This window comes from Amia ocellicauda, chromosome 4 (assembly GCF_036373705.1).
Source record: "Amia ocellicauda isolate fAmiCal2 chromosome 4, fAmiCal2.hap1, whole genome shotgun sequence".
Lineage (NCBI taxonomy): Eukaryota > Metazoa > Chordata > Actinopteri > Amiiformes > Amiidae > Amia > Amia ocellicauda.
The window spans coordinates 44314349-44335542 of NC_089853.1; the positions used below are offsets into that span (position 1 = coordinate 44314349).

Below are 21194 nucleotides of genomic sequence, written 5' to 3' on the forward strand. Positions count from 1 at the left end.
CATCATGCGTTAGTAGTAGTAGTAGTAGAAGAAGGATTGGTGTCACTTTGTATACTTATTTGCTTTTGAGATGCGGATGGGGGGCGATTATAGCTGGTCATTATAAATCGGCCTATATATTTTGTATTTATATCCGACTTGTTTTGTGTGGAATGGTTTTATTTATTTACTTGGTTCTATAGTTATAGTTTGGTTATAGCAATACAAACAGTACCAAACGCACTGTGACACTTCCCTCTGACGTCAGCTATTTAAGAGTGATACGGGAGAGAGTAGGCCCATTCTTATGAGAGAAACCTTACATACTTGTATGATAAGACGCCAGTTGAATTAGTTATAACGAAGATGCATGATAAGCAACATCTGCTAATTCCTGGACTCTGGGCTGCGGGCGTGTGAATTGAAGCGACACGGTTCCCATAGGAGACGGCAACACAACTAAAGCGCTGGCGGCCTCTGTTTGTGCACAGTGTCGGTGCCGTGTCCTTTCGTCTTCCTGGTGCCGGGGTGGGTTTTGGTTTCCCAGTTCTGTGGGGGGTGGCTGTGTTTACATCGTGAGTCCAACACGCACTAAAATAAACGTTTTCAAGAACGAACTGGTAGTAATCCCGCTCTCCCACAAGAGGGCGCTGGTCCGATGTTCCAGTATTGATCAACACTCGCTTGCATAGTGCATTTGAAAAGGCAATGCGTGTAAACCACCACTATAGGTGCATGGATTGTTTTGAGTAACCTAAGCAGAAGTGGTCGAGATTTATTTATTTCTATGCGGTGACAACATATACCATTAAAGTCCTAACACATTATTTATATCAAGCCATACCTCTATCTGTATTGGTCCCGTTTGTGCAGCACAGCTCGGTACCCTTTTTATGTAGCACAGGTGAATATCAGTAAAGCTGAATGTTTGCATTGGTGTGACCATTCACAACTATTTGTAAAGGGATAATTAACATTTTAAACAATTGCTTCAAAACTCATATTACAATATACACTGATAAAACCTACCCCGAAGGGAGCTGTCACAATAGCGCAGAGCAGTCATGGTGTACTTTTAAAACTCAGCTGCTGCAATGCACATGACCTCCAGCAGAGGGAGTGCTGCCCCATGCAGTCTGGTTTTTTCCCTAGCTCAAGAAACAAAACACTTCATGATTTGAGTCCACAAGCCCCCATTATATTTTTTGCAACAACACAAATTGCACAGAGACATTTAATTTAACACGGCCAGGGTCAAAAAGTTGAGGAACAGCTGTTGTTGCTTCAACTTTTTAGACAAAGGCAGAGCAGAGCAGTGCCAGTCTCCCCAGCTGTCCACACCATAGAGAATCAACAGTGTGAGAGAAGGAGTCCTCTTCCTTCTGCTGAGAAAAATCATTAGTCATGGATAAACCACTTGGAGTGAAATTATAATTTCCACTCTCTGATGTACTATTACCACTATCATGATAATAATTTGAAGAAAGAATGAATGTTGGTATTACATTACTGACATGGGCATCTCGATTGTTTCGTTACAAAATGCATTGCTCCTGTGTAAAGTGAATAGCAGCACCTTGTGTTTTTCATTATTTTACAGAATGCACTAATGAAATACTTTCGCCCCCTACACCACATCTTTCAGCTTCCCAGGTGTTTAAGTTATGGGTCTTAAACTAATGTGTTCAATATGTCTCATCTTTTTACAGAAGGCTACAGAACTAGAGATGATGTATTGTACTTGGTCAGGCAACCTGAACTGAATTTCTGTGGAAAGCCTTGTTGAAACTCAGGTCAAAGTGACTGGTCAGATTTGCCCTGGACTCCTTTATCGCTTTACTTGACCTGCCTTCTTGCAAAGTTACACTACACTATAAATCTCTGAGGCAAATCCACAGAGTAATATTTACACTGAAAGAATGTTTGAAGGCCGCCAAGTCAACGCACATATTTGGCATCCGTGTATTAATAAGGGAGTTTGTAAATTAATCAAATGGTTGCGGAGAACTGGGAAATATTCTTGAAGTCTCCAGCATGAGCCGTCTTGTGGCGAACCACAAAATTGACCAACAGCCATGTCAAGTATTTATTATTTACACACGCTGCAGACGGAGCATTTTTAAATCCCTCGAATTTACTAGAAAATGAACGTGTTGGGAGGCAGCTGCAGATTCCCTTGACTGAACTGCATGACATTTGTGTATTGAGCTCGGCGTTTAAATCACACGCCTGTTGTGCAGTGTGTGACAGGTCCGGGAGATAACATGAGGGGAACTATTTTATTTTTGTAGGAAACTGTGTTCAAGCCCTGCTTTTAAGGATCTGTTCTATGTCAAAGCGTACTAAAGATTATGCTCTTGTTTATTACAATCTACATTAAGAAAAATATAGAAGTGTATGTGCTTCTGGCTTTATGGAAAATGTTGCTGGAATCATAACAACTGACTGAGTTCATGCCCTACCGACCAAACAACAGCAGAATACAATTCTTTTAGGCAATACAAAACTACCACGTTACATAGATGTTATTTTCCTACTACATGCTGCTCAGATTATTGATATGTAAAGATAAAAACAGTCTGCATTCAATAGCTCTTCAGACACAACTGTGCCAATCTTCCATAGTGAAATAACTTGAGGTTCGTGGTAACTAAAAGTATGTGCTGTGCATGTACTCGTGCTTTGTGGTACTTCCCTCCCTGACAATCCTACAGCCGTCGTGTTCCCTAAAAGAAAGAAGAAAAAAAAAATCTGGGTTCATTATCTGTGTCTTTACTCAGATGTTGTTTTTCATCTGCCAACTAATTCAAGAAGACTTTGAATTTTATAGCTCTTCGCCGTTTGTGTGAATGAATCCATGTGCTTTTCAGAATGGGCGCCAGAAGGTAGCATTATGTTCTCATGATGGTTAACGGGGCTGTGTCGCATAGCCAAAATTAAAAGTTAACGATCTTTCTAAAAAAAAATCTCCACAAGAGCCTGTGGGTGGTTGTTGTGCTGCTAATGCTCAGGGTGGCAGTAACATCTGGATCCCATGAACTGACAATACATCCAATACCTAAAATACATGTGCTGGTGGGGTAAATTAAAATAATGACAAAGCTTGGCACAGACAGAGAGAGATCGAGAGAGAAGGATTTCAGCTCCAGAGGTTCAGTAAGTTTACAAACTTTATTTTGTATTATTATTTATGAAATTAGGGAAAATAAAGCATCTGCATTGTCACCATCTTTCACTTGCATCTCTTCACACACATACAGGACATTCGGAGCACAGCGGAGGCATTTACAACAAAAGCCAACAGCATCAAACAAACAGGAACAGAAGCTAAGTGCAATAAGGATCAGGGTGGGTGACCTGTTGCTGTATAACTGTAGTCGTTACAGTTCGTTGGAAAAAAGTTCACTTGCTAACAGACATTAGGAGCAATCATTCCAAAGGAAGAACAAAAAGATGTACAGGTACAAAAAAGATAGCATCAACAAGCGGCTAGATCAATTTCCTTTCAACAGGCAGCCTACGGTAAGGGAATACAAAAAAGGAAAGAAAATAAACGGCTTCAATTTTGTTTTATTTTTACAACAATAATAATCATCTTTATCCTATTACTCTGAAATACAGTAATTAAGACATCGCTATTCACAGGTGGTATTTACACATATGAACATGAAGGAGAGCAGTGTAGTCTATTTACCTCCTGGGAGGGTTGCGAGGTAAAACTGAATTCCATAAATGTATTATTCGCTTTTTGCGTGCTCTCGTTGTGTGGTTTCTGAGCAACTTTCAGCTGTCAAAACCCATCCCCTTCCCCATCTACAGCATTCAAAAGGTTAAACGTTAACAAACACCAGACACCTAAATGGGGGGAACTTGCTGTAGCTCAACACAGCATGGCGAGCGATTATGTTTTTAATAGTGCACACTGGGGGCAAGCCATCTCTGACAAAGCCAAAGAAATTACATGAGAGTAGGGGGAGAAACAAATCCCATAGCTTATTTATGTGGATTAGCTCCATTGCAGAATGCTAAGGGGAAAACAAATTCTCTTTAGCCTTTTCAAGGCCCTGGAAACCTTTTAAAAGCCCTCTCGGGTTCACAGAGGAGATCACAATGTCGTACAAGCAGGCCTGTCATGGCTCAGCAATCCGCTCAGCAGTGTATCGCTTGATCAGCACAATTTAAAAAGACGCACACGAGCAGCCAAAGGTCCGTCTCCTGGCCCGTTCCCTGCACTTTCCCCGTCTTTTTACTGCGAGCCAGAGAATATAAGCTTGCCTGTTAAAACAAGTACTCCTTCATGAACTGCAAAGAGGAACTGAATTTTACAAAGCTCCATGCCCCATTTTCTGTTTGATAATTGTGTATAGTAGCAAACACCTAATTGTACCCTGATTATATGGACTGCTGACATTTATTCCTAAAATAATTCAAAGTGTACTTTAAAGCAACTGAATAGGTGGATAAGGGAATAACATAAACCAACGTGTGTTGTCTTTTGCGTGGTTTTCCATAACACAGTCAGTCTAGTGATTTGTCATTGTAATCTTAAACTAGGTCAGGCCTTCTGTATAATTGCTGACATTCCAAAGCGGTGATATAGATTTAGTTAACGAGTTATATTTGATGAAAAGGGGAGGGGGGTTTACAATTTTCCATGAAGGTTTCCCACATTCTAAATTATATATGTAATATACATTTAAAAAAAGGGAATACGTTTGAACATTTGAAGCGTATAAAACTGAAAAGCTCCTGTCCTGTCCCGTGTGGTCATCAAGAGTGGGGAACTCTACACACAGGAAAAAAAGCAGGAGGAGATCAGCCACTGGGAGTTCGCAAAGGGTTATCGAAAAGACTAACCTCAAGAAGAGATTTTCTGGTTTAACACACCCTGTAATTTGGCCTGGGGAAGAAGCAAGTTCAGCTTCTAGGAACAGAACGCAAACTGTCACTAAATCCTGTCAAGAGTAGAAATAAATGTGAGAGGAGGAGGCCACAGGGCTATGGGACGCCGGGGCCACAGCGCAGGAAGGCCATGAAGGCCCAATAAGCCCGCAGTGCCCTGTAGTGAGGGCCGTCTCCCACCCTGCGTTCACCGCTCTGAGCTGGCACAGCAGATGGAGAAAACTTCTGAGGCGCTTAAACAAAACTGCAACCACAGCTATAAATAAGAGGGCCGCTCGGGAACAGCAGCCAGCCAGCCAGCTAACAAGACAACTGAAATATGACGGTTCAATCAGTTTTCCCCCCCCCAAAAAAACCCTCCTCGTCTGCAATAAACCTTTTGTTTACAAATTAAAAATAAAAGTATTAGTGTGATTTTAATCTACATTTTCTGGTTCTTTCAGCTTACTGATTTTTTTTTTTTTGAAGCTACAATCTTTTACAGGAAAATGCAACAAACAATCAATCAGACAAGGCACATTTGCAGGTGTCATGGAGGGAGACATGTCAAGGTGAGGCACAAGCTACGAATAGTGACAGACAGACTGGACTTCGGAGGGCACAAGCACACCAGGAACACAAGAACGTGATGCCAATTCAGATCTCTCCTGTCCGAGCCAAGTGTATTGGACTTCTATCCTGAGCCATAACGTTTCATCCAAGAGCTCCCACATTCACTTTATTAGCATTATTTCCCCCCTAAGCACAGCTAAGGCCTAAAACAAGCCATTTGTAACAATATATGTCTTTTGAATAAAGCCTCCAGAATTCAGAAATGCTTGCCGCATCCACCCACACCCACAACTCTCTAGTCTGACTGTAACGTCTTACAGTCCACAGCTGAAAGCGCTTCAGAATCCGACACTCCTCTCTCCATGTGTAAACTGGAGCAGTCGGTTGGTGCTGTTCAGATCAGGCAGAGGAAACAAGTTCTCTTCCAGTCGTAGTTCATACAATGTGAACAGCTAAAACGCAGTCTTCAGTTAGGCAGCAAAGTCAGTCTCTCTGTAGAACAGAGACGGGCAGCGCGGTGGCGTTAGCAGGTTGTTGTTCAGTGTTTTTCCTTCTTGGTTTGTTTGGGTAGTGTTTTCTGTCCCAGTGTTAGTCAGCTGTAGGAAACGGGCACTGCCAGCAGTTTAGGACAGTTTGCCCACAATTAAATAACCTTGAAATTAAATAAAAAGTAAGAAACGAACCATTGCTTTTGATACGCAGACTTAACAAAACAAGATCACAATTTCTTCAGTAATCGGTCACTTCCCCAGTCTCCTGGTATCACACTATGATTCATCATTTGTAGTCGTAACTAACCACAAATAAATCTGAACTCTTTTCTATTTAAACCCTAAAAAGTCTGTATGTCACAAACACCATTTGTACTAGATGTTTCACATTTTGATAATACAGTTGTATTACTTGTACATGTGTACGTGTATATGAAAGACTATATACATACATATATACATAAACACACACTTACTGAATGACAAAATGTATGAGAAGCAAAAGACTTGCAAATTTCTGTTATGCCTGAGGACTCTTATACAGTATGACTCGCATCCCATACACATTAACATATGGGAAAAAATCTAAAATAAAATAAAACCATAATAAATTACTGGATACAGTATTCGCATTAGCTTACAAGAGCTCCACAGGGTTGTAGAAAACACAGAGTGGGCAGCAGAGGACTTGGACCGTGTGCCGGAGGGCTACTGGGGAGGAGACAGACGGTGGAGAGGGAAAGTGAGAGCAGGGAGGGGAGAGTGGTCACACGATGCCCTTGATGAAGCTGGTGTCCAGGTGCACGATCAGCATGCGTAGGAAGGACATCTCCTTGCGCGTGTTCTCGAAGATGATGCGTGGGTCGTCCGACTGGCAGCGCAGGCAGTTGGGTGCCATTACCATGGCCAGATTGTTCACGTCCATCTTGGTCTTGCTCACGTTGACTGGCTGCGCAAACACCTGGGTCAGAACAAAGTGGACTATCAAACACATGGACTAACCACCCCCCCAAAAAATGAACAAACCTTTTTCCCATATTACACTGCATTTTTGTACTGTGGAGCTTTTGGGAATCTGGACATTTCTTTGATTTAGGTTTTCCTGCATTTGAGGAGTTTTTCGATGAGCATCTGGTTTTGCCGAGAAACCATTTTCGTTTTTGGGACTTTATTCTTTATAACTTTTATAGTTGCATTGTTTGGAGTTGGACAAGCCTCTTTCCTCTCACAATAAACGGTAACCTGCATTTCCCTAACTACTCCTGGTCATGCGAGCAAATTATTTCGATCTTAAAGGCCGCTTTCCCAATTCAACAGAGGGATTATAACCAGACAAGGCCAGCCTCCTGCCCAGTCTACCGCTGATCTCTCACATGAAATAGTAAAAAAAAAAAAAAAACATACAATTGGCAAACCTCGGGCACAAACTGGACAGCATAGAGAGAGTCTCAAACACTGAAATTATCAGTCTGTTATGTTTGTTTGCCGTCTCGCTGCAACATGACGGACTGTATGACGGTTTCATCAGTTCGCTTTGTAGTTCATCTACCTGAGGTCTGCACTGCTGAGCTGAGGTTATGATACGTACTATACAATGGAATGAGTCAGTAATAAGTAAAAAATATATTCCATCAAAGCTTTTTTGTCTTTTAACGAGATATTTGAACAAGGCGAAAACAAACAAACTGTTTTTGTTGAACAAAAGCTACAAACAACAAATGCCGACACACACAGGGTTGTGTCACCACCAGCTGAACTAGAATAGCAAAAATATAATGATTGTCTTTATTTGTATGCAGAAAGCAAATTGTTAATACTTTTGATGCCTGCGAGGCTATACTCTAGGTGCAGGGTGTGCTTCGATTAACAAATTCGGTTTTGTGAAGGAAAAAACATGCTCCGATTCTACAGAGACCCGTGCTTTGTCAATCTGACCACACAAACACTGGGCAGCCGCTTGTTTCACATGGTGAGAGAGGTCTGGCCTGTACTGGCCCCCACCCTGCGAGAAAGCAGTAACTAAGACAGCTGTTCAATCACACCCTCTCCCTATGGCTTCAGCCAACTTTTTCATTTTTCTGCAACTAGGCCTTAGCCACCACTATTCATTCTTCTACTGCTGCTCCTTCGTCTTTTTTTGTGCTTGTGTTCACGTATATTGAAAAGGGTTTATTTGCACAACTTTTTGTTTACTGGCGAATGTTAAAACCCTAAAACAGCTCTGACCAGCTCACTGTCTTTGATCAGGGCTCTTCAACCCTCGTTAGGATTATAATTGTGAAAGCCTAGCATAAAAATAAAGCCAACCGCTCCCTTAAAGAACACAATCCCTATTTGTAATCAATGATTGCACAGTCACTCCCATTGATGCTTGCAGGCCATAGGAGTCCCACTGAAAAGAGAAGCCACATTTCACCCTGCCACGCTCTCCTTTGATTTCTTTTGCTATGCATTTACAAGCTTTGTTGTTTAAAAAGGAGCAAGCCCACAAGAGAAAAACACTTTTTTTTGGTTGTCTGAGCAAATGAAAACATCTCCAGTTCAAGAAAACAACTGCAGCCCTAGAAATTTCACTTCATAAAACCTAAATAAAACTACACTGAGCCTGAAACAAGCAAAGGGATGAAAGGAAAAACGTATGCTTTTAAAACAAAAGCTTTCAAACAGGATACATCTATATGAAATTGATGTTGCCACATGAACAGTTTGCTTTCTGTAGCATTTATGTAAATCAATGATGAGTTAACAGCCTCATTAATAGGCTGTTTATAGTTTCGTGCTTGTTGTTCAATATCTTTAATGATGCTCAGTAGGGACTTATAAGTTACTAGGTGATAAATCGTCCCTCGTGTGAACCCTGTTGTAATGTATTCTCAGGCAGTTACAGGGCAGGTAAACATCGAACAAAATCTCAGAATGACTGGATTGGGCATGGGCTTTTTCTCTTCATTTGCATGGTAAGATTATGCAATGCAAGATGTCTGCAAACAGTGCAGCCCCCTGGCCCATTACAGCCACAGCAGGGCCAACACCAAGAGGGCATGTGTGAGTGGGCGTCCTTACCTGCAGGAAGTGGATGAGGTAACAGAGGACGAGGCGGCTGAGCTCGGGCAGCGACTGCACCACGGCGATGGCGGCCTCGGGGTTCTCGTAGTTACTGATGCACTGCCTGTAGAAGCTCTGAGGGATGACCGGTTCCTCCAGCTCGCGGTACCACAGTTTCAGCAGGGAGGCTGCAAGCGAACAACACAACATGATGCACACGGAGAGGCAACTGAGAGCGCAGACTGACGCGCTTCCATTTACTGTCCGTCAATCTGCCATTAAATCACAGCAGGAGGTTTGATGAGTCACGTCCACCTCACCAAATGGTGATTATGATTAGTGCTGCCACAATTAATTATTATTATTATTATTATTATTATTATTAATATAATAACAATTACCCTTTCGTTTACAATTGTAAACTTATTTCAGGCATAAATGCCAACGATGCGTCTGAACTGTGAATAAATTGACTAGAGATTTCACCATCTAGTAAAACATGTATTTCTCCATTCAGACGTTCTCCTACCTGGGACGTTGGGATCAGAGAGATTCTCTGGGATTTTCCACTGGTCCACTTGTAGCTTCAGTGCATTGACCTCATCGATATCTCCGGGCACTCTGGAAAAACAAGTCCAGGGAAAAGCCACAGGTGAGACACAGAGCCCTGGACGTGGAGCATGAGAACAGCTTTCATGCGCTGTTTACACTGCTGTTCAGTGAACCTTGAAGAATTCTGTGAACCCGTTTCCAACACTTACTCAGATTTTCACAGTCAAGCACCACCAAAGATGTTTGTTATTCTATCGTCTTATTTAAGTGGATTGTTTGAAGGCACATCATTAGTAATGTAATGGCTACAGTTGGCCACAGGGTGGTGTGCATCTTAAACAGAGCTGTACAACCGTCACATCAGTGTCCATCTGGCACTCAAAAACCCAGGGAGGCACTTACACACAAAGTCTAGGTATGAACCCTATTAGTTCTCACAGATTGAGTTACTCAGTGCATTTCCTGCATTTACAATTCCAGCCGCAGCAATTCTAACTGTCTGTATGGAGCTCGAGAGATATCAGTTACACAGAGGCCTGACTTTAAAAACCCTTTTTGGCAACAAAGTGAATCAAAACAGCAGTTTAAATCCCCTAACGTTAAAAAAAAACAAAAAACAGTGACATGATGCATTGAATAACATATCCTAAATCATCAAAGAAGACTTGTCTGTCATTTTCTTACTTACACTTCTTACAATACAGTTCAAATACAACGCAGTATACTTATACACCTTATAAACTGCTACCACTTTATTTACACAAGCGATGTTAAGTAATGTCAGGCTCGTGAGGAAGCAGCTTATGACTTTTAATGCTACATAATAAATGTGCTATCTACCAAGATGTAAGAGGAAGTGACGCAATTAAACTCCTATTCTTAGGGTTCCACCTAGGTTTTCATATGAAGCAAAAGGCCCAAAATATGAAACTGACATCACATCTTCTTGGCCTCCAGCTTCTAACTTATATAAAAGGCAGATATAAAAGGCAGTCTTTCAGGAACCGTGTGGGGCTGCGCTAATTATATTGTGTGTCGCACACTAGCAGGAAATGAGCTAACCCATTTTCGTGGTCTGGATTGATCCTTGTACAATACAGTACCTCTCCAAAACAAAAACATAAAAGACAGGGATTTTCTATTTCTTCTCGAGTAAACCATTTTGTCTCTGGCGGAGTGCGCCTTGTTGGTCTTCAATAACATCTTGAATCTACAAATACTGAGCTATCCTAGTTGCCTGTAGGTTGTGCGTGTGTTTTGTTATCTACTTTGCATAATCAAAAATAAATGCGACAACAACCCCAGAATGGAATGAACGTTTGGAGATGATGATAATGATAATAAGCTTTTGTGCTTCGCAGTCCTTACTGTTGATCTTTCCCTTTCAAAACATATGGTTCAAACACTGCTTAAGTACAAAAGTAAATGATACAAGCTTTCCGTGTTTACATTCAAAATAAAATGATAACGATATATCTTTAACACAAATCCCAACGAGTTTGTGTGCGAGATAAACGTTTTAGTTGGTGTTGGATCTTTTTGTATTTTTATTTATTTTTTATTTACAAGTAGTTGGTTTGGTTGCTTTCCCAGACCACCCAGCGAGACACCTTTTGGGTCAAAGCTCACATTTTGGGGAAGCTCTGTGCTAATGAATTAAAAAATGTATATTCTAGAGAGAAAATAAAAACACAGAATGACTCAAATCCTTTCACTCCCAGGGCTTAGGCCAAATGGTGAAACATTAACTTCCACAGTTTTGGGATGAGAGCATGTTTATTTTAGTGATTACAATGGTTAAAGAGCAGCCAGAATTGCAGGAGCTTTGAATGAAGAGGCGTAGCTTAAAACCTACTGTCCAAACTCTCATTTAAGATAAATCTTGTGCTTCACATCCACCCCCCCACCCCCCCCCTCATCTTTAAAAAGTCCTTTCAAACATGGACTATGAATGGTGGCAGACACTTCCCTAGTCCAAGAATACAAACATTTCAATAAGGTGAAAAATAACACTACACAAAAATAATTAAACATGTCTACATAAAAGTAATCTTTGAAGATATTATATAACAAACTGCTTTACATCAAGAGATGTGGGAGTCTGCAACACACACTGCCATGTAGCAGGAGCTGACTCTTAAATGGATGACACAATTGTAGGATAATTTTAGGATGGAGCTACCAGTAACCATTTTTTATGTTCTCTCTGTTTGATGTCCATGTTGTTGCAACTCACCTGAAGATGCCCTCTGTCTGAGCGCCACCCAGCGCCAGCACGTACTGTGACAGCTGCACCTGCACCCAGGGCAGCCGTCGGTTGGGGAAGAGCTCCTGCTGGCGCTGCATGATCTCTTCCAGGGCGCTGCCGAACAGCGAGGGCGTCACGATGGCATTCTTGGCGTGATCGATCTCCTCCATAGTGGGCTTCCGCAGCCCCTGAAACGAGCACCAAGGAAAATAGTTAAACAATTGACGGGGGCAGACGGAACTACTTTTCAATTTTTAAAACCCCCAAAATTCTCTTTGAACTGCGAAGAGAAGACTGGATAGAGCCTTCTAGGAATCCCACACCGGAAACTCAACAGTCAAGACAAGTCAGAGCATGTTCCGTCCACGTTACGTCATTCTGAGATCTGGGGTGTTTCCATCAGGACCAAAGATGCTTCACACAGGCTAGTTCAGCTTAAAATGCTTCCAAAATAACGGCCCTGAATTGAGATGCTGCCTGAAGGTGGCCCATAACCTCTTGTGCCGTACTTAAGACTAAGGATTACCTCTCCTCCTTGTTACAGAATCAGAGACAGCCATTCATACAGTCTTCTGATTGTTAACATATGTCTTTCCTGCTTTTCTATGGGGAGACGAGTATGACTCACAACCAACCCAGTATGATCTAGTCCATCCTGCTTACAGTTTAATGACTTAAAATAACAGTGGAACTTGAGACTTTCTGTGTAAACAAATCTTGAAGGATTACAGTTTTTTCCTAAACCACTTATTGGTTTACACACATCAGGAGAGCCAGCTGTCACATTTAGACTGACAAACACCCCCTCTCTATACATCATCATCAGCACTCAATGAGTTGTCTCAAACTACTCCCCTCGCCCTTCTCATCAAGGGTCTTCGGGGGCTACTGTGTGGGAATGACTGCTCATCTTGAAAGCCCATGTCAAACTTGACACAGAAATCAGCACCAGAAGACACAGAAACCGCAAAGCAGATCAAGAACTCCCGAGTACAATATGCTTCATTACACACAGTGATGGGCCAGTAGGCTGGAATCCCATGAAAAACAACTTAAATGTAGTTCTTGGACCATTAATCCAATAACATCTTATTGACAAAAATGGGGCAAATAGGGAAGGCTGTCTCATGTTCTGCAGTAATCCCTTACCTTTTTGCCTCCTGTGACGGCCACTTTCTGGAGCTTGCGGTAGCAGTACTTTGCATACGTGCTGACTGGCAAGCCTGCAATGAAGACAGAAAACACATATTAATTCAATTCAAGAGCTCTTCACTACCACATTGGCGTGCTAAACGAGTGAGTTCCATATTATCACAGAGACCAGACACTGCTAAAATAATCTAGATTCAAGGCAATGTTGGTCCCCCCATCGTCATTGCATTTGCAGTCTGTGATATCTTGGTATCAGGCCTAGTCTGAAAAATTCCTACTGTGTTAAAATTTCTCTGCTCTAGACTTCAAGCCTGGAAAACATCAAGATTTATGATAAGCAGGTGCAAGTGTGGATGTTGATCTGGCAAAAATAATCTAACACATTTGCGGTGGAATAAAATAATAAAACAAAAATCAGTCGACATGACATTCAATCACAGCTATAATTAAAGCTATTAAATTATGTTTTCCTTTTCTCCCTGTCAACACTTATTTGAATGCATTGGGAAAAGGTTATCCCAAACCTCTGCAGAAATGGTGTTACACCGTCTGTTCCTTTAGAAACCATAAGCATTCTGTTCCCTTACACAGCAGTGTAAATGAAAGCGCTGTAAACATGGCCAGCACATCAACATAGGTCACTAAATAAATGAACAATGATTACAAAGCAGCTTGTGTTTGGCAGCAGAGAACAGAACGAAAACAAAAGGTCCAGCCCCCGAAACCCCCGTCAAGTGGAATGACATAAATGCAGGACGTGAAGGGCAAATGCACTACAGCTCTAGAGGTTTGTTTCCAAGCGCAGTTCGCTAGTTAGCACCTCTGTGAGACCCAGCGAGCTGAACCCCTGAGCGCCGAGGAGGCGTGAGGATCCGAGTTCGCACCAGAGCTTCACGCACGCCTGCTCACAGCTGCTCAACAAATGGTCAGCGCCTCTCCAGAACTGCGGGAACAAGGGAGAGAAGCGCAAGTGGGAACAATCTGCCCCGAAATACAGCACAAGCCTTTCCTGAGCTGCTCTTAAGGCCTAGTGGCTGTGTCTGGTTGTGATATACTGGAGCAAGGTCGATGCCACTGCTTTTGCAAACCCCAAAGATGGCCACTTCCGCATAGCGTTGGCGTGGGGGCGTTTCCGTGGCCACAGCACAAAGTGTTTTGTTTTTTGTTTTGTTTGTTTTTCATTACAACCTCTAACCCCAAAAAACTTAAAAAAACAATAACTAAATATTACAAAATTAACCTAATTTCTAGGACATCCAGACATCTGAAGATCATCCAGCCGTTCAAGGCTGTGGGTCCCAGCTGGCCATCTATGATCATTCTGAGTTATTGGCTCAGTTGTAGAATGAGATCCTACAGTATATATCACTACATAAGATGAAAATTTTGAGAAAAGCACTTTGTGGGCATAAATCACATTGGGTCATGCTTGCGCTTCAAGATCATTGCTCTCAATGTTTGGAGAAGCAGCCCTCAAAATGTGAATTCAAACTGCCGTAGTTTTCTACTGCATTCTTTGAACCTCCAGTCTGGCGTTTCTCTGCAAGAATGAGAAACACGCAGGCTGGAGAAGGAGGCTAGTGTTTGAACAAGAGCTGAGAAAGGGCTTGATTTAGATGCTGGGCAGGGACTGCAGCTCCTGTAATCAAAATTAATAATTGCTCACAGATGTTTCTTTATGCTGAGTTTGTGCTAAACACATAAAGATGGTGGATCCTTCATAAATCCTACACGGACAGTTAGTGAGCTGGAATAAAAGATAGATGGGGAAAAAAAAATTAGGATGGCTGTAATTTTGTCTAAAAGCCAAAGAAAGGAGCAAATCATCACAGAGAATTTACAGCCGCGAGGAGAGGGAGTACACTGAGACCTGGAGGGCTGGAGTTTGGAAACAGCTTGCCATGGATTAAGTCATGACTTTGTAATTTCAAAACCGGAACATTTTTCATGTGCCGCTATTTGGATTTGCAGGCATTCCCTTGGCACCTGACCGAAGAGCACCACTCAACTGCGCGCAGGCGAATCCTAAATTTGGATCCAGGACTGGGAGTGTGACGACAGGATTGTGCCGCTGAATGGCGAGTTGTGCAGTGTGGGTGTAATCCCCACAGAGTGTCAAAACAACCAACAACAGAAGGAATCAAAAAAAGGAAAACGATAAATGAAAAAGAATGAAAAAGGTATGGAGAGGCGATTAAGAGGGGGTAAGAAAAGATGCTTGGCAATTTACTTTCAACTGCCTCTTTTTCATAAAAGGATAAATGCAAGCCCACCACTCCACAACCCCCCTCTCAGTTACAGATCCAAAGCGAGCTCACTGATGTGTCTAATGAGATAAAAAAGCCGACGGAGCATTTTTGTTGAGAAAAAGAGAGAGAGAGGGAAAAAAAATACTGTTTGCAAGCAGAGTCTTCCCCCGACATTTGCATACAAATGCCCGGTGTTGTAATGGCTGGGGTTAATCCCCGACAGCTCTTCAAGCACAAAGGAGCCGCTCCGCAGTGACAGGCCAGGGGCTTAGTGAGGGAATGTTTTTCCCAAGCCATCGGTGTCTGCTGCCACAATACCTCTCTGCCCACACTGTATCTGCCTGCCTACGGACTGCAGCCAGGCCATTGTGTGCAGCACGCTTTAAAATGTGCCATTGAGGCTGCGGGGACAAAAAGCTTTCTTTCTTTTGGCATGGATTAGATCTGAAGCTTCAAGCTGGCATCTGCACAATGCCCCTCATTTCTCAGGCAACTTCTTACCCCGGCTGCAACAGATGGGCAGGGCCAATATGTGCCCCTCACCCCACCCCACCCCACCCCAGGCCCACTTCCACAAGTGGTTGTGTGCCCAACCTCATCATTTCTGAGAAGACTCACATTTTTCATTCTTGTTATTGTTTTTAAGAAAAGCCAACTACACTGACTGAGAGGAGAAAAGCATTACAGGGTTTTAACTGTAGCCTACGCCTTGGGGAGACATTATGAAGGAAAATAAATGCGCCCCCCCACCCCCTCCCCACCAAACACACAGCTTTTACCAGCTCTGTCTTGGCTGTTCCTCACAGCTGTAACAGCACTGAATTTACAATACAACACACATCAGACACTGGGCAATTAACAAGAATGAAGCAACAAATCCTAACCACTGCCACTCAGCTTCTTACTCAACAGTTCTTTTGTCCTTTCTCCTGCTCTGTGGGAGAAATCTTTTTTAGTTTGTTATATATATATATATATATATATATATGTGTGTGTGTGTGTGTGTGTGTGTGTGTGACCATGGATGACTGCATGATTCAAAAACCCCAGCTTTGTGCTCTCTGCATGTCACGTTTTATTTGTGTGCAACTCGCCTAACGTGGTCATTGACACATGATGTGTAAGCTAGTGTGGGTTCACCACAGAGATGCTCAGAGTGCCCTCGATAGCAGGAAGGCTGGTTAAATAAGGCTGCTGGGTAACTGGAGCCCCACCGCAGCTGGCGGGTGGCTGTGTGTGTTGCCACAGAGAAGGGGCGGAGGCAGTGACTCACCTGCTGACATCACTACAATCGGGACACCACAGATAGACTCACACACAGTGACAGTGGCAGAGTGAATATTGCGGAGGTCACAATGAAACAGTACAGAAAACCCCAGAGCAAAGCAGGCTATATTCGTAACAACCTTTTACGTACATAATTGTAGGGATTTCAGTCGCGTCCAACAAGAATAATAATGGGCAAGTGTCTGATTTTTTTTTTTTTGTTTTACTTATTTTTCAGCTTTGTTTAGTTTGAAAAGGAGAGGTTTATCCTTTCCTTCCGTACTAGAAAACCTCAGTCATGGCTAGAGCTATAATTATTGAAACTCTTCCTGCAAATGGTAAAAGGAAGTCTTCAAGTCTCTACACCTAATTAACACAACTAAAATACATGGTAATAAGCAACTGACAATCTTTTAAAAATATATTTAAAAAGGTTTCTCTCTCATATCCTGTGCTGACTGATATATATTCATATGAAAAATATATTGTACAACATCTATATTTAGTTTATTTAGTGCAGTTTGAGGGATCCACAATACATTTGTTTTTGTAATGATTATTTTGTTGAGCAGTGTTCTTCAGTATTAGTCAGATGTTTTAGGCTGCTGCAGTGTGGGATGCCTGTGAATGGGAACACTGTGTCTGGCTGATGGGCTAATTAGTATGCATCGCTATTGAAATGGGGCAATTACCAGTATACAGCTCTTACTATAAACTTGAAAGCACTCATTATGCATCTGCAGTGAATGAAAGCATTAATACAAAACAAACTGGTACTTCATGGCGTGTGCGCATTGCCAAGCACTTCTGAGTTGTATTTAGCCTGTTCATCAATGTGGCATGAAATGTGCATCCTGCTAAAGGCCACATTGCGCTCTCTCTGCTTTAGGTACCGTAGGCACGAGAAGGGTGGTATTTTGTCTGCCGTATCTATGTTGGAACTAATCGCACCCTCTTTATTTGTGTGCACTGGGCACTGTGGAAAAAAGAAATGGTAATTTATGAAGTTTGACAGCTGTACTTTCTCACTCAACCGCACTCAAAGTTAGCTATTTTGCTGTCGCTGGATGGCAGTGGATGGATCAATTGATTTGTCTTGGCTTCAGAAGCAGCCCAGGGTCAACCTTGCAAGGCAGTACATCGCTTCTCTCATCTATGCCCTGTGTGTCCCACACAGAACTGACCCACCTCACGGACTAAACTATATAGCTGTAATGAGGATGGAATGTAAACTGAGCACAGAACCCACATATGAGAGAGACAGAGAAAGAGAGATGGTCCCAAGACTCTCACTCCATTGAACGGAGTCTCACTTAGAGTCAAATTAAGCAAGAACATAATTAGCCCTAACTAGTATGTCCTCACGGTGAAATCCATAACAAGTTATGAAATTGGTCCTTTTAATTAAATTAAAACAAGAAAATGGGAACTAGTGGCTTTAATTCTCGCTCTTCTGGCCCACACTTCTGGTGCTGGTGCAGAATGGACGCCGTTTTTCTGCCCCGTTCTATTCTTAATCTCAGTAAAGGCATGCATCACTTTTCAAAACAATGCTGGCAAAGAACGCACTGCTGCAAATGTACCCATCAAACCATCCAGTTCCCCTCCGGCAAAAATATTTCCCCTGCATTTCGAGAAGTGGTTTCTTTTTTATTGTTGTTTATACCGTACATATAACACCGCACTCCTCCAAAAGGGAAATTGTTAACAGTATATCCTTCATCATTTTCTCAGTGTGACAGAATGATGTAAGTGATTCAAATTAGTCATCCCAGCTGAGAAACTTGCACTGCGCTGAGTTACTGGCTGTTAATCGCAGTCCGAGCGAGAGAAGTGAAACTCACCCTCTTCCTCTGTGTTCTGCTTCCTCTTTTTCCTGGACTTTGAATTCTTCTTGTTTTTCATGTCCATCTGTTCCATGATGTGCTGGGTAACTGGATATCAGAGAGAAAAATGTGTTGTTTCACTTTGTTTCACAAAAATCCCCTTTTGTTACTTCTCCATCTCTAAACCCTGTGATTTGGAAAAAATATGAATCTGAGATAAAAATAGAATAACCAAACTATTTGGAAAAGAAAAACAAGCCTCTTTAAATTCGACATGCACAATGCTATTCAACAACAACTGAACATACAGTTATCCTTTTCTTTTACTGCTTACTGCTTTTAACCCTTTTCCCAAGACACTTTTGTCCTAATTTTAAACAGGAACACATTAAAGACACCCATTTTTGAACAGTGTCAGAAAAAGCTATTTTGCGTTTCTCATATCCAGCTCAAGGCTTAAAGAAACGTGAACTAAACCCAAAGACACAAACACACACTAAACACGTGGCAGTACCAGCTGGGCATTGACTCACTTTTCTTATCGTATCCCGGATCTAGGTGCCTCTGGATGTAGCCCTCCAGGTATCGTCTGAACTTGGGCGAGGGGGAGAAGAAGGCCAGGCTGATGGCCATGAGCTCCCAACCAGCAGCCAGGCTGCGCAGGCACAGGTTGTCCGTGGTCTGCCGGACCAGCTGGATGTAGAGCTCATCCCGTAAGCCCTGCATGTTCCAGCACTTGGTGACGATGAGTAGGGCCACGTGGCGGCGCTCCACACGGGCCTGCCGGTCCCCCATATAGACCTGGACCAGCTTGAACATCTCGCAGGCCTCCTTCTTCACCAGACGGTCGCTGGTGATCAGCATAGGCTTCTTGATGGAGCCCCGGTTCCAGGAGAGCATATTGGCGATGGATACTCTCCGCCGGAAGATGCCCTGAGTGTGCATGTTCAGGTTCTTGCTCGCCCAGTCCACCATGTTGGCCTCGGGCGGGGGTTTGCACAGGGTGGCGTAGGGAAACTGGTAACCGCCAGCGGTGGAGCCCAGCGTGCTCCCGCCACCGCCACCCCCTCCTTGCTTCCCGTTTTCCGATTTCCCTTTGGATTCCAGTGTTCCAGCCTGGAAAAGCGCAGACAGAGGATGAGTGTTAAAACAGCTAGTGATCGGCACACAGGATTCACATAGCTACTGGCTCTGTATTGCAGACTCAACTGCTGCTTCTCTTAGCTACTGTCGCTAACCTAGAAAGGGAATTGTTGCAGGATTGGCTTATTCATTTTAAGACAAAAACAGAACACAGAGCTTTGAGCCGTCGACAACACATAAAATGCAGTGCAATGCTGAGGAAGTGGATCAAAGTTTAGATGTAATTCCGGCCCTTGCTGGGCATCAAGAAAGATGTTGTTCGTTCCAAAAACGGCTAATGCTTCTATGACCAGAAAACCCATAAAAATACTTTATTAAATCAAGCAAATTCAATAAGAAGATAAGATGATCACTTTGAAAAATGTATTTGAATAGTAAGCTAGCAGAATTATTAAAGGATAAATCAACATCCTTTACATTTTTGGCATTCTTTTAAATAAAAAGTTGTAACATTAATGCAGCATTAAAACGAGCAGTCTGATTTTAAATTATTAAATCTGGCATCCTAATTTATGTCCATCAATATTTCCAAGTTCTGTCTAGCAGAATAACCAGTAGATATCACATGAATACAGTGCATTGCTTTCTTCTTACATTTTGTTTGCAAAGGGTCTGCTTAATATGATCGGTGCCATGTCCCAATGTAGCAGGGAAATAAACATATGTTGTCCTTTTTATGTTGTTTGGATTTGTTTTACTTGTAAAATATATACAATTTGTTCACTTGGAGTTCTCACAGTTCCATTGCAGATTCAAAAGAAAATGTGTTTTTGATTAAAATGTTGCTCTACAGAGAAAGCCAATCAATCTGACTATTTTATATTTTAATTAGGCTATAGAAACTGCTTGATACAACCATCTCCAAATCACTTGAAGGAACAAACAGACTTTTTTGTTGCATTACAGCTTTGAAGTGCCAGACTCCACAATAAAAGGAAACCTACTAAAGTAACAATTCCACTGGGCGCACACAGTGTTTTAAATATACTATACCCAGACAGGAGTTATTTTATGATTCTATGTAACTAGATGAAAGTAATATTTAAACAAAAAACTTTTGGATACTCCTGTAGCTTGAACTACAGTAGTTAAACATAAAGCTCTCTGCCTAGAGGTAAGCAAAATAATAACAATTTTGAACTAATGGGAATATTCCAAAACTGGGTCAAAACTTAACGGTAAACTTCACATTCTGCAGAGGTTGAAAAACATTATCAGAGAATAGACTGAACCCAAACCAGAAGACATGAGGTGAAGAATGGTCAGGGACTGCTTGTCCCTTAGAACAACAAGCCATTGTTTACTTCTGAAAGTTACTGTTGCCATGATCCCTGGTAATCCCGGTTATGAAGATATACCCCATGCAAAGGCCAATAATGTACCATGGCTTTGGCAGCAACAGTAGTATATTTGTCAATTAAACTTCATCCCTAAACTCAGATTTTTAAAAAGTATACTTAGGCAAATTAAACTAATTTAATATATGCATTCTTAAAAAACAAAACAGAAAAGAGAACATGGAGACAAAAAAGAAAAAGGAAAACTATCCCCACACACATTTTATTTGCTTGAATACACAGAGTCACGGTCAATAAAATAAGCAACTCATGACACAGTTTAGCACCTGCACAATAGTAGATAGGATGAATGCTAATTTCCCTGCTGAAGCTTTACCCTGCTAAAGCATATGCATATGGACCTCAGCTTCTACCTTCCTGAACAGAGGGACGGAGCTCCAGTTCTCTGCGGTGAATCTGGCACTTGCCGGCGCCCAGACCACAGGCAGGTA

The 21194-nt window shown here is 42.1% G+C and overlaps 1 protein-coding gene across 1 annotated transcript in view; it reads right to left on the bottom strand.

The window, feature by feature from the left end:
* Positions 1 to 3136: 3136 nt before the first annotated feature.
* Positions 3137 to 21194, bottom strand: part of arhgap46b (Rho GTPase activating protein 46b) — a 66374-nt gene continuing 48316 nt past the window's right edge. Inside the window, exons 4-10 of the mRNA XM_066702461.1 lie at positions 18796 to 19378; positions 18281 to 18370; positions 12919 to 12992; positions 11758 to 11957; positions 9499 to 9590; positions 8988 to 9157; positions 3137 to 6885 (exon numbers count right to left, since the gene is read on the bottom strand). Coding sequence (XP_066558558.1) covers positions 6691 to 6885; positions 8988 to 9157; positions 9499 to 9590; positions 11758 to 11957; positions 12919 to 12992; positions 18281 to 18370; positions 18796 to 19378 — 1404 coding nt within the window. The 3' untranslated portion in view covers positions 3137 to 6690. The remainder of the gene's footprint in view (positions 6886 to 8987; positions 9158 to 9498; positions 9591 to 11757; positions 11958 to 12918; positions 12993 to 18280; positions 18371 to 18795; positions 19379 to 21194) is intronic.